The sequence below is a fragment of the Chanodichthys erythropterus genome, chromosome 13 (assembly GCF_024489055.1).
Source record: "Chanodichthys erythropterus isolate Z2021 chromosome 13, ASM2448905v1, whole genome shotgun sequence".
Lineage (NCBI taxonomy): Eukaryota > Metazoa > Chordata > Actinopteri > Cypriniformes > Xenocyprididae > Chanodichthys > Chanodichthys erythropterus.
Window position 1 is genome coordinate 28429489 of NC_090233.1, and position 14067 is coordinate 28443555.

Below are 14067 nucleotides of genomic sequence, written 5' to 3' on the forward strand. Positions count from 1 at the left end.
ATTTGCTGAAATATACAGGTTTATTAAGAAAGGTACTTTTACACTAAACATTCATATTATATGACTTCAGTAAATGCTCCTTTCAAGTTTTAAAGATTCATTCTTCTTTGGCCTGGGAAAAAAGGAAGAGGCAAACAGCCTTATTAACAAAAATGAGCTCCACTTTACATAATGAAGATAATACAGATATGCAAATTTTATACAGGACATGTAACATCAGCAAAATTATCATAGATCCACTATACTTCTGCTAAGAGGTAGTTAATGTATTTGGATAATCAATTTGAATAAACGATGAAAAAAAAAACAACAACAAAAAAAAAAATACTTGGTCTAACCTTTCCAGCATCACGGCTCTTAACTCTGAGCTTGTTGACCTGAGACTCAGAAATGTCAGCACGCTCCTCAGCCTCTTCCAGCTCATGCTGCACCTTCCTCAACTTGGACAGGTAACCATTGGCTTGCTCCTCCTAAAGGTTTATATATATATATATATATATATATATATATATATATATATATATATATATATATGGTTCATGTATAATCAAATTAGCATTCAAATATAAATAATTACAGTGTCAAAATGTTCTTTTAGGTTTTACATACCGCCTCTTCAGACTGCCTCTTGTAGGCTTTGACCTTCAGCTGCAGTTTGTCAACCAGATCCTGGAGTCTGGCAACGTTCTTCTTGTCCTCGTCAGTCTTCAAAAAATACACATATTTACTAGATTAAGTCTTGATCCTTTACTAAAAAATAGGTATTGTCAGTACATATATTATGTGAACTCTTTTGTCTGAACAAACTTATGAGGAATATAGTCATACCTGATAAGTGAGCTCTTTCACTCTCCTCTCATATTTGCGGACACCCTTAACAGCATCAGCTCCACGTCTCTGCTCTGTTTCAACTTCAGTCTCAAGCTCACGAACCTATAGTAGAGATTATTTTTAATCAAGCAATTCATTCATAATTTATCACAATATAACATACTTCACATTGCCCACATCATAAATATAAAGAGGCTTACTCTAGACTCCAGTTTCTGGAGTTGTTTCTTTCCTCCCTTCATGGCCAGATTTTCAGCCTCATCCAGACGGTGCTGCAGGTCCTTCACTGTGACCTCCAGATTCTTCTTCATCCTCTCAAGGTGAGAACTGGTGTCCTGCTCTTTCTTGAGCTCTTCTGCCATCAATGCAGCCTTTTGCATGAATGCAAAAAATCATTAGATCCACATTTTTTAAGTACACGTGTCTTAGTGAAACATTTGTCAGCTACTGTTACTCACATCAGTGATGGCCTTCTTGGCCTTCTCCTCTGCATTTCTGGCTTCCTGTACAGTGTCATCAACTTCACTCTGGACATGAATAAGGTCAGCCTCAAGCTTTTTCTTGGTGTTCAGGAGACTTGTGTTCTACAAAATAATAGGCAACAGTATGAACATTTTGCATGATGCTCTCAATTTCCTTAATTTCAGGGAAACAATATGCCCTTACCTGAGAGTGCAGCAGCCCAACACGCTCGCTAATATCCACCAACTCTTGTTCAGCCACTTTACGGCCTCTCTCTGTCTGCTCTAGAGCAGCTCTCAGTTCCTCAATCTCAGACTGCATCAAACCGTTTCTGCGCTCCACCATGGCCACCTGCTCCTTCATGTCATCCTGTCCTCTCTGGGCATCATCAAGGTGCAGCTGGGCATCCTGAACACAACAAAAGCTTTACAATGAGCTTTTGATGTGCTTTCTTTTGTGCTTTACATAACACATGTTAGATTATATAAAATATATATATTAATACATCCCAAAGTCAAAAAGAAGTCACATACCTTGAGTTGTCCCTGAACGTTCCTGAGCTGTTTCTGGGCCTCAGCAGCCTGGCGATTGGCATGGCTTAGCTGAATCTCCATCTCATTAAGGTCTCCCTCCATCTTCTTCTTGATTCTCAGAGCATCATTCCTGCTCCTAACTTCAGAGTCCAGAGTGCTCTGCATGGATTCAATGACTCTCTGGCTGTTCCTCTTGATCTGCTCCATCTCCTCATCCTTCTCTGCAAGCTTCCTGTCAATCTCACTTTTGACCTGGTTTAGCTCAAGCTGGACACGAAGAATCTTGGACTCCTCATGCTCCAGGGTGCCCTATGAAATATAAAAACTGCATTTAAATATCAAAATGAAAATATATATTAACAACACAGTATAATGGTTCTAGCAAGAATTCCATATTGATCTCTAGATACTTACTTCAGCCTCCTCCAGGGCGGTCTGAATCTCTGCCTTCTCAGTCTCCACTGTCTTCTTGGCTTTTTCCAGCTCATGGATTCCTTTCCCAGTCTCACCTAACTGCTCTGTCAGATCTGAAATCTCCTCTATAAAAAGAAAAAAAAAAATATAATCTTTATCATAATAAACATTCATTAATCATATGTGCTTTACTTTTGATGATCACTGAGAATTAGAACATTATTTTTTTCTCTCTCTCTAATTTAACGGTTTCATTCTTACGCTGCAGATTCTTGTTCTCTCTCTTGAGGGTCTCTAGTTGATCCAGACTTTCTTCATAGGAGTTCTTCATCTTGAACAGCTCAGTACTGAGTGAACGAGCCTCTTTCTGGGCACCTTCTAGCTCTGCCTGACCTTCCTCATATTTCTGCTTCCATTCTGCCAAGACCTTTAGTGGAGATATTTCAGGATCGAGTTTGTTTAAAAAAAAAAGATGAACACAGCCCATTCCAGCAATACTTTACAAAGAGAATATCATATAACTAAAATTGTTTACCTTGTCAAAGTTCCTCTGCTTCTTGTCAAGGTTAGCAGCCAAACCATTGGCTCTCTCCACATCAATCATGAGGTCCTCCACCTCAGCCTGGAGTCTCTGTTTGGTCTTCTCCAGAGACGCACATTTGGAGTTCACTGCCTCAACTTGTTCCTCTGCCTCTTGCAGACGCTGAGCCAGCTTCTTCCTGTTAAGTAATACACATGATTCTAAATTCTAATCTATAAAATAGCTGTGGGAATTGGGAATATTATGCAATAATATACATACTTGGACTCTTCAAGCTCCTCAGTGCGCTGAATGGCATCAGTTTCATATTTGGTTCTCCACTGAGCAACCTCGCTGTTGGCCTTTGACATTCCCCGCTGCAGCTCAGCCTTTGCCTCCTGCTCTTCCTCAAACTGCTCACGGAGCAGGTCACAGTCATGACGGGCTGATTGTACAGCATGGGCTAGTGCGTTCTTAGCCTAGGAGACAAAGTCACATAATATTAGCTAGTCTCTGCATTATAGTAATGTACAAGTATATGTATGTATTGATTATGCTGTATTACCTTAACCTCCTCTTCAATATGCCTCTTAAGCTCCTCAATTTGCTGAGTGAAAGCTTGTTTGCCTCTGGTGAGCTGAGAAACTAAAGCTTCCTTCTCCTCTAGCTGACGGCCAAATTCACCTGTATAGATTTAGAATGACTGTGTCAGTTTATGCTATGTCTCCTTCAGTTCATTTAAAAACAAATGGATGCAAGATTTTATTTCTTTTTTTTTTATTTTTTTTAAATTTAATTTTTTTTTAAATTCACTGGTGAATAATCTTAATACACTATCATTGTTGATTATTTTTTTTATGACTATTCTTTATTATTGATTATTGTTAATTATTGACATGAATTACTTTTGATAAAATATTGATTTGTTCATGATTGGTCACAATTTGTCAGCAGTTACCATTTTCAGTTTGAAATCTTGCTCTTTGAGCACTGAGGTCATTTATCTGGCGAAGGTTCTCATCATTCTTGGACTTAAATTCACTAAGTTGGTCCTCAAGTGTGCGGCACATCTTCTCAAGATTGCCCTGTAAGTACAAAATGCATTAGATATTTGAAAAAACTTAAAGACTTTCTGCTGAGCACATTTTCAAAAATTAGTTATTGTTATAATCTCTATTAAAAAAAAACTTCCAAATGATGTATGATTTCTTGGAAACAGACAAAAAAGGACTTAGCTACATCTATTGGAAAAATATGTATTTAACTTTTTATCTCATAATACCGCAATTGTTTGATTAACATTAATGAGACAGACAGCCTATATATTAAGACCTACTGTCTTATCACTGATCTAATATAATGTTACACATCAAATGTTTTTACCCAACAGTTAACCAAACGTTCACTTAAGACATAACAGATAATGTTTGAAAATCACATTTCATTGGTTCAGACTCATGCAATCCGGAATTCACTATGATTAGTCACAAATTTGGAACGCTTCGCTTTACAACGATATCAAACTTGTGCTGAGGGGAAGTACCAGTCGTCAAGAAGTCAGCAGAGAAAAACTGCAATTTTCATGACTATTAAAACAAAGGAAAGTTTTGGGAAGGTACACCTCTCAGAAAACGTACAAATAAAAGATAATTTTAAATGTTTAATTACTATTTGAAGCATTGGATCACTAGATGAGGGTTTAATAAACTCATTTTTGTAAAAACCTCAAATTCAACCAAAATCTACTTTTTTCACTTGTTTTGCCTGTAGCTCGTAATTAGCTTGTGCGCATTTCGACTCATTTTGCAAGCACGGGTCACATATATTCTTCCGAATATTTCCCAACCTTTGCTTTGGCAACTGCTTCCATGTTGCTGGAAAGATCATCAATCTCCATTTTGTATTCACTCTTCTCCTTCTCAAGCTTCTGCTTGACACGCTGCAGGTTGTCGATTTGCTCTCCCAGCTCGGCCACACTGTCTGCCTGCTTCTTGCGTAGGGCAGCAGCTGTAGCTTCATGCTGGAGGGTGGACTCTTCAAGATCACGACGCAGCTTCTGGAATTCAGCTTCACGCTTCTTATTCATCTCGATCTGAGCAGAATTGGCTCCTCCAGCCTCCTCAAGCCTCTCACTGATCTCCTCAAGTTCCCTGGAGAGATCAGCTCTCTGCTTCTCAACCTTGGCACGAGCAGCACGCTCAGCCTCGATCTCTTCCTCCAGTTCCTCAATGCGAGCCTATGGTGGAAAGTAGTTCATTCGATTTTGGGATATAATGTATTTGATCATAATGATAATAATGTTTGAAAAAAATCTCAAAATACCTGAAGCTCCTTGATCTTCTTTTGGAGTTGAGCACCCAGAGATTGTTCATCTTCTATCTTGCTAAGCAGCTGGCTTGTTTCAAAGTCTTTCCTGTGGGTGTTCAACAAGAAGTAGTTTGTAAAAAATAAAATAAAAACGATAACACAACAATAAACGTTTTCAATGTTTTCAAAGATTTTATGCTTTAATTACTTTTTTATTTTTTCATCAGATTGCTGCTTGTCATTCTCCAGGTCCATGACGGACTCTTGTGATAATTTCAGGTCTCCTTCCAGCTTTCTCTTGGCTCTCTCCAGGTCCATGCGGAGCTTCTTCTCTTGTTCAAGGGAACCCTCAAGCTACAAGACAATGATGTATAAAATATGTTCACAGCAGAAAACAGTTAATTTGATGAATTCACGTGTTCACACTTACATATAATTAGATCGAGTAAAGGTTATGCCTATTTGGTGAGCTGTCCGGAGAAAGAGCTCTGAGCTTGGAGTTTGGCCCGAACCTAGAGAACTCCCCCCGGTTGTAATAGGAATAGTTAGAACTAGAAGTGAGGAGATGGGTTGGTGGAGGGATGCTGGTAAACTGTCAATGAAGAGATATAAGTGTGCTGTATATATACCTCTTATCGTTAACTGAGTTTATAAACTGAATGCACTCCTCTCGTGTTAATTAGGTTAATTATCTGAATGTGCTCTTCCCGAACTTTGTTAATAAATAAATAAATTTCATATAATTAATTTACATAATCCACTCACATCATCAACTTGCTGCTCAAGTTTTGTTTTGGATTTGGTCAGGGTGTTGACTTTGTCCTCCTCTGCCTGGAGATCATCCAGTGTCTGCTGATGTGCCTCTTGGAGGGCTTTCTTCTCCTTCGTAAGCTTGGCAAGGCTCTCATCCTGAGATGTCATTTCCTCAGTCAAGTTCTTGACCTGTGTGATTTTTTGTTTCGAGTGAGGTTATATTTTGCAATTTTTATTCTATATCAATATATAAGACAGAGATTAAATCTAATCTTAAACCAACTCAGTCTCCAACCTTATTCTCAGTGGCATGTTTCTCCTTCTCCACTTTAGCCAAGGTAAGCTCCAGGTCATCAATGTCTTTCTTCAGCTCAGAGCACTCATCCTCCAGTTTCCTCTTTTTGGCTGTCAGTTCAGCATTGATTTCTTCCTCATCCTCCAGCCTCTCAGTTGTCTCTTTGAGTTTAGCTTCAAGCTGGATTTTGCTTTTGATCAGACCCTCACACCTCTCCTCAGCATCTGACAGATTCTCAGTTTCCTGTTAGTAAAATAGATTGCTATTTGATTGGAAACCACATTGCTCATTTTAATGGAGCCAAAATTCAGTCAAATAAAGTAAAAATACTCACAGATGCTACTTGCAGCTGCAGATCATTTTTCTCTTGCAGCAGTGATACCATCTTCTCTTCAAGCTCCTTCTTTTTGGCTTCAGACTTAGCCAAAGCCTCTTTGCATTTTATAAATTCCTCTTTCATGCCCGACAGCTCCTTCTCAGTCTCGGCACTCTTCAGCAGAGGCTTAATCTTGTAGTAAACCTTCATCCATGGCCAGTGTTTGACATTCATGAATGAACGGACGTTGTATTGGATAGTGTAAATGGACTCCCTGTGAATAATTCATCATTAAATGACATAATTATCATTATTTACTGTTACCACAGTTATCATTGATGTCATTTTTATTCATGACAATACTCACCTCCTCTCCGTCATTTTCACATACTCCTTCCTCATCACATAGCCACGGCAGAGAGCCTGAGTCATTGTGACCAGAGCAGCCAGTTTCTCATCACGCATCTCCTCAAGAGTACCCAGAAGACCAGCTTTGAAGAACACCTGAATTTATGTAAAACAATAAATCAAAAGATATTGATTTAATCTGTATAGGCTAAATGATCATAATCAGTGAATCTTTGAAAGGTCACTGCTGAATATGAACCTTTGTGTGTCCAAATCTGTACTCATCATGAGGAACGTCGATGGATCCCAGGAGTTTCTCACTGGCCTTCTTGTTATCCATAAACTGTCCTTCAGGGATAACACCGGCATTCAGCACCTTGTATCTGTGGAAAATTTATCAAAATACTTCATGTCTTAATTAGGAAACTCCTACAGGAAATGGTATTTTCATGTAGTCTAATTTACCTCTGCTTAAAGTCACCATATTGGATTCTGCTGGGGAAGCCCTTTCTGCAGATTCTGATACCCTCCAGTACACCATTACACCTCAGCTGGTGGATAACCAGGAAGTTCTCCATGAGACCTATAACGAACAGTTTACACCATGAACTTGGTAAATTAACTTCATGGTAATGGCCTAATGGGTATGACAATGTTGTATGTTTGGTCTTGGTGGAATGGATCTGCTACGCTTTTATTGCTGCTGTAGAGCAAGTACAGGACTTGCTACTGCCAATACATACACGACATGCTGCTGTGAGCTAGTAAGAGATGCTGCTGCTGTACAGTATAATGTACATGAATGCTGGGGAAGATGGATGGTTTCTGAAGCGCTGCTAAGGCAATGCTACCAAAGTATTTTGATGGTTGAGCATGCAAGCTCATTGGCTACTGATACAGTAGGAACCAATCAGCTGTACCCTATAGATAATGATGTGATTACGAGCAGGTTGATTTAAAGGACCTATTAGCCTGCGCCATCTAGAGTTTCATGGCAGAACTTTGTATATCTTAAGCCTTTAAATACTTTACCTGGAGTCTTGGACTCATTAGGAATCAGACAGCGCACAAAGTGAGGGTGAGTGCTCCTCAAGTTGGTCATGAGTTTGCCCAAGTTCTCCTGTGGAGAATAGAAAAGGGTTGGCATGCTTTGTATTTCGTTTTTTTTCCTCAAGTACAGCAATATTGCTGTGATGTCATCTTTATACATACCCTGAACTGGGAAGACACAGTCTGCATGGATCCACCCTTCTTCTTGCCTCCCTTTTTAGTAGTATCTATTGAGATACAAATATAAAGAAACATGTATAAATGCAAAAACAAGAAAAAAATGTTTGGTTATTTTTATTTTTTTTTTCTTTACCCTCAATAACAGGTGGGTAGAGAGAAGCCAGCAGTTTGTTAGAAGACTTCTGGTACAGCTGCAGAACAGACTCATTCAGTGGATCCTTGTTCTTGTCCAACCAGCCAGTGATGTTGTAGTCCACAGTTCCAGCGTAGTGAACCAGGGAGAAGTGGGCTTCGGCCTTGCCTTTGGCAGGCTTTGGTTTCTGGAAAGCATTGTTTTTGCCAAGATGCTGATCATACAGCTTGTTCTTGAAGGAAGTGTCTGAAGCCTTGGGGAACATGCACTCCTCTTCAAGGATGGAGAAGATACCCATGGGCTGTTTATAAAAGAATATTGTTTATTACAAAAAAAAAAGACATTTTGAGAATAGACAGTGGCATTGAATAAATTCATAAACCATTAAAAACCTTCTCAATGAGCTCAATGCAAGAAGCCAAGTCCATGCCGAAGTCAATGAACTCCCAGATAATGCCCTCCTTCTTGTACTCCTCTTGTTCCAGCACAAACATGTGGTGGTTAAAAAACTGTTGCAGTTTCTCATTGGTGAAGTTGATGCACAGCTGCTCCATGCTGTTGTACTGGAGGAAAAAATAACAGAAACATTTACTGACTTCTGAATATGATTCAATTTGACAAAAAAAAAATCATTCTTACATCAAAGATCTCAAAGCCAGCAATATCCAGCACACCAATGTAGAAATTTCTTTGTTGTTTTGTGTCCAACATCTGGTTGATACGAATGACCATCCACAAGAACATCCTCTCATAGATAGATTTGGCCAAGGCACTGACAGAGTTGTACACCTGTAGAATAGATATTTAATTCTGCTTCTGCAATAATTAGCCAGATTTTTAGGTTGAACACATGGACATGCTGGAAATGTTACTATACCTGCGGCACGGTCTGACCTTTGGTCACAAACTCATTTCCGACCTTGACTCTGGGGTAGCACAAACCCTTTAGCATTTCAGCAGAGTTCAAACCCAGAAGGTAGGCGATTTTGTCAGCCTCTGTTAAATACATTTTAAAATAAATTGTCTTAGCTCTATAGTCTTTCGTGTATGTGTAAAATTATAGTAAAGCTGGCACCAGGTACTTTTATTTTTAGATTTATTGATATGCACAGCAATGCACACTCCTAATTTATATTTACACTAAACATTTTATGCACAGTCGATGCAGCTGTTACTATTTTAAAGCCCAGGATAAAACAGAAGCACTAAGACTGGTCTCAATATATTGCAAAAAGCACACAAGTCTCACCCTCATTGCCATCAGGCTCAGCCTGCTCCTCACGCTGCTTCTGTTTAAACTTCATGTTACCATGATGAAGCACAGCTCCAGTGAACTTGTAGATGCCCATTTTCTCCTCGTTGGTGAAACCCAGAATGTCAATAGCCTCCTGTAAATTACAGAGAAGAATGAGATTTATGATTTGTCATATTTATATAGAATAATTCAATATTCAAACAGAAATGACTCACATCAGTAGCATCCAGCTCAACTTTATCATCAATGCTGGCCACTGTGATCTGACCCTGACTGCACATGGGGAAGTCATAGGGGTTGGTGGTGATGAGCGTCATTTCTGTAAAATACACAGATTTTTTGAAAGAGTATCTTACAATATTATCTGGCATTGAAACATTGAATGAAATATGTGCACCTACCAATCAGCTCAGGCTTATGGTTGGTCATCATCTGGTAGAAGATGTGGTAGCCTCTCTCATCTGGAAGCTGGAATGACACTCTAGACTTCTCCAGCAGATCTGTTAAGAGAATGTACTTGAGTCAAAAACATCTGAAGAGTGACAGACAAAGACAAATGTGCAGGATGGATCAATGAAATCGTGTCCACCTACATGTCTCAATGTCAGCACTAGCCAGTTTTCCAGATGTACCGAAGTGAATTCTGATAAATTTACCCTGTTTAAAACAAAATAGCATAATACATAAATAATAATAATGTCTTTATAGAAAGCTCTGTATAGAAAAAACTGAACACAACTGACCATCTGTACTGTAAAAAAACAGTGGTTAACTTACAAAACGAGAGGAGTTGTCATTTCTCACAGTCTTGGCATTACCATAAGCCTCAAGCAGAGGGTTGGCAGCAATGATCTGGTCCTCAAGAGAGCCCTATGTTGTTTGAAGGGTTTTCATTTATTTAATATTTCATGTCTAAAGACTGTTTGCAGGCATTTCACAAATTCACATATCATATAGCTTGTGTAAATCAACATCTTTCAAAATAATATATATGACATCTCATACAGTACCTTTATTTTACCCTCTTTCTTCTTTTCACCACCTGACACTGCAACTGTGGCAAAGTACTGGATGACACGTTTGGTGTTCACAGTCTTTCCAGCACCGGATTCTCCACTGGTTTATGAGAGATTAGAAAACAGAAGATTAAAAGACATGTAGACTTTTCAAAGTATATTCAGAAGTTAATTTCTATTTTGTAAATATCTGCATAAAGATGTGTCATCTACATTATACTTTCAATTTTCAATGTTTGTCATGGTCTGAGATTAAATGAAAATACTTACGTAATCAGGACAGACTGGTTTTCTCTATCTGTTGATTGTAATTTGTAAAAGATCCAGTAAATACTTCTCATATTAACATCATCATCTAATTCACCTTAATGAATTCTATATAATTCAATTCCATAATGTCTTACCAGTTTGCATAAACTGATAGGCGTTGTCAGAGACAGAGAAGATGTGGGGTGGGGCCTCCATACGCTTTTTGCCTCTGTAAGCAGTCACCACTTCTGGATCATACACTGGGAGCATCTTGTAGGGGTTCACAGTTGCGCAGAAGAGCCCAGAGTAGGTCTGAAATAAGTAGAGAAATGGTCAGATTGCAACAACACAGACAAAATGAACTTAAATCCTGTTTTATGATGTTTCAGAACCTACGTAGATCATCCATGCAGCATAACGCTCTTTGAGGTTATACAGCACAGAGGCTTCATTGAGATGGGTCATCATGGCCATGTCCTCAATCTTGTCATACTTGGGAGGATTCATTGGGTAGACATCTTCTTCCTTAGCAACTCTCTCCTATAAATTTGATAAATTAGATATTAGATATAAAAGAAAACATTGTAACAAGTAATTTAATGAGCATGTTAAATGGAAATTAAAACTCACCTCCTTAGTTTCAAGCAATTCAACTGTGACTTTGCCACCATCTTTGCTCTTGATTGTTCCCTTGAGGTACAACTCTTTGACATCAGCCACATAGCAGGCAGTCTTGGCATCAAATGGTTTGTTCTGAGCCTCGATTCTCTCCCTCTCAGGCTTACGAAGGTAAATGGCAGCCTTGCCATAAACGGCCATCTCCGCGTCCGTACTCATGGTGGCAGCTTACTAAAGAGAGAAAAGATCAAATTATCCATAAAAAGTTTCATAAATATTTCATGTAACAATAAAGTCAAGACTCATGAAACAACATGAAACACATGAATAGTAAACAGACACATAAAACAATACTAGATAAACATTTAAATAGCAAGCAAGAAGCGGGTAAGGGGCCCATTAAAGCCAAAATGTCGATTGAATATGTCTTTCTGGTGATGAAACTGATATGCTGTTGTCGGGGGACAGCACACGGTACAATATGAATTGTGGTATATAACGAAGTTTCATTTCAATACAGAGATTCTTACTGTCGATTATGAGTCTCACTAATGGACTTTCTGCTCAAGCATCCTCCGGCTACGAGTATGAATGGAACAGACATTAAATTACATGTGTGTACTCACTAATGATCACAATACCCTATTTTTAGTAAAAAGAGGAAAAATAATACCTCTCTCTAAAGAGAGTTTTTCTCACTGTAGATAAGTGTACTGGAGTTTTTTTCTCTCAGTGAATACATAAAAAATCCTGACAAAAATTAAGAAATTACTGTCACAGATTTTTTATCATAATAATTTAATATTTTATGATGAAACTTTAGACCTTTCTACTGATTTATATTTATGCAAATGTCATCATGGATTATGATAGCAACACTGCATGCAAATTTTAAATTTAATCAGACCAACAGTTCTGTAGTTAGAGCCAATTTCATGTTTTGCTCTATTATACCATCATCAGTTGGCCCTTTCCTGCTTCTTTTTCTGTTTCAAAAGAAATGTGTCAAATTTGGTGAAAATATTTAATTTAATTTAAGAGTTATGGCCACTTATATTTATATGCACATAAATAGTTGACACATGTATACAGTATATCAGGACAGAAAATTAGGTCATAGGGAGCAATCGATTCAGCATGAGTTAAGATTTTTCTTGTTTCTTACAGTTGTAAAGTTATTAGCATGATTCAAGTATGGACAGTTTGTGATGCTATAGGGGGTTTGAGTTAGAGACTCCACATTTGCTGTGCTTCATGTTCAGACTGTCCTCTATGTTTGTGCCAAATTTGTATAACTTTCCCACAAGAGTATCTATGGGCTCTTATAGACTCAAAAGTGAGAGAAGAAAAACAGAATATAATAACAATAAATAAACAAATACAATAGGTGCCTATGCTTGGCCCCTAAAATCCTTAAATTAATCTTACTAATGCATTTAAAAAAATATTTGTTTGTAAATAAATTACACAAGCTTTTAAAAGCAGCATGCTTCACCAGTTTTCATCTATGATACAGACTATAACAACTGTTTTCCTCGACCATAATCCACACTCTGAATCATAAACTCACTTGCCTTTTGTCCTGAGAGACCAGATGAAATTTTCACTACCCTTGAATTAAAAAAAAAAAAAAAAAAATTCATTAAAATGTATTAATGTAAATAAAAATACATATACTTTTAGTACAGATGCATAAGTGATGATGATAAAATGCCATTCAGTCACAGTCAGCACAGGCTCTTACCACTGGATGGAACTTCTGAGGTCTTCTCTGCATCTCTTCTGGTCTATCCTCTTGGCTTTTATAGAAGTTGTTCATGCACACCAAGCAGAATCTATACATGGGCATATATTCTGAATTATGATGAGCTTTTATGACCCAATATTAGAAATTTATGGACAGACTTACAGACATCCTATCTGATGGAATCAGTCATAAGTCAAACATTTATTTCTTTATTGCTTATACATGTCTCTGACTACTGTACAGCTAAGGTCACAGCTTCTATCTCAAAGTTCATGTGTTATTATTTATTTTTAGTCTATTAATATCTTACATTGACATATGACACACACTGAAGTAAATAAATCCTTTTTTGGAAAGAGGGTACATTTGGAACTCCTGAGAGTTGGTATATGAATGACCCTTAGCTTTATGAATGACCCTTGCCTGTTATGTACTGTATAGGCCCATTTAGTTTTTTTAAAAAAGTGCTTAATACAACCACATCACAGTAAAGTTAATTCCACAGAGTTAAAGCAAGAGTTGTAGTGTGATTTTCTCAATATTTATTAAAAACAGTAATGATAAAAAAAAACAAAAAGAAAAAGTATTCTTAAACAGTATTTCTTTCTTTCTTCCTTCCTTCCTTTTTTTTTTTTTTTTTTTTTTTTTTTTTAATGAGAAAACATTTCACCTTTTCAACAATGACAATTCTTGTAGCAGGCTATTGTGTCAGCATATATAGTTTAAGAATGTACAAGAATATAGAAAAACTGGAAAATATGTCTAATACAGTGAAAACACATAATAAATGGTAGTTTTTCTTTGCAAAAGAAAGCCAGTTGTGCTAAAAAAAAATGGCACATTCCCATCCTGCAAAAATCCCTTTGTTATAATTTCTGCAAATGTTCAAAGGTTACATGTCTTGGTCTTCAACAGCCACAGTCTAAGCTTCAGCCACATGGAGACTAAAAAGAGTTTGAGATTCAAAATCACAATTTGTTCACCACTGGGTGGTCAAAGCCAGCAAACAATGCTAATAACAATGCTGTAAACAGAATATC

At 37.6% G+C, this 14067-nt stretch overlaps 1 protein-coding gene across 1 annotated transcript; it reads right to left on the minus strand.

Annotated features, from left to right (window-relative positions):
* LOC137035039 (myosin heavy chain, fast skeletal muscle-like) lies at positions 1-13115 on the minus strand. Its single transcript, XM_067408284.1, has 41 exons — positions 13025-13115; positions 12855-12891; positions 11293-11511; positions 11059-11202; positions 10818-10974; positions 10684-10711; positions 10408-10513; positions 10175-10267; positions 9991-10054; positions 9799-9897; positions 9613-9716; positions 9392-9530; positions 9020-9138; positions 8782-8931; positions 8535-8705; positions 8143-8443; positions 7992-8056; positions 7812-7899; positions 7245-7362; positions 7039-7162; positions 6799-6935; positions 6450-6705; positions 6116-6358; positions 5833-6009; positions 5276-5421; positions 5083-5173; positions 4607-4996; positions 3719-3845; positions 3326-3444; positions 3043-3239; positions 2776-2959; positions 2502-2667; positions 2241-2365; positions 1827-2135; positions 1498-1701; positions 1290-1415; positions 1032-1202; positions 829-933; positions 610-705; positions 339-470; positions 1-112 (listed from the first exon to the last, which is right to left on the minus strand). Exons 3-41 carry the CDS (start codon positions 11497-11499, stop codon positions 98-100), a joined length of 5793 nt encoding a protein of 1930 aa, XP_067264385.1. The 5' UTR covers positions 11500-11511; positions 12855-12891; positions 13025-13115; the 3' UTR covers positions 1-97.
* Positions 13116-14067: the final 952 nt, after the last annotated feature.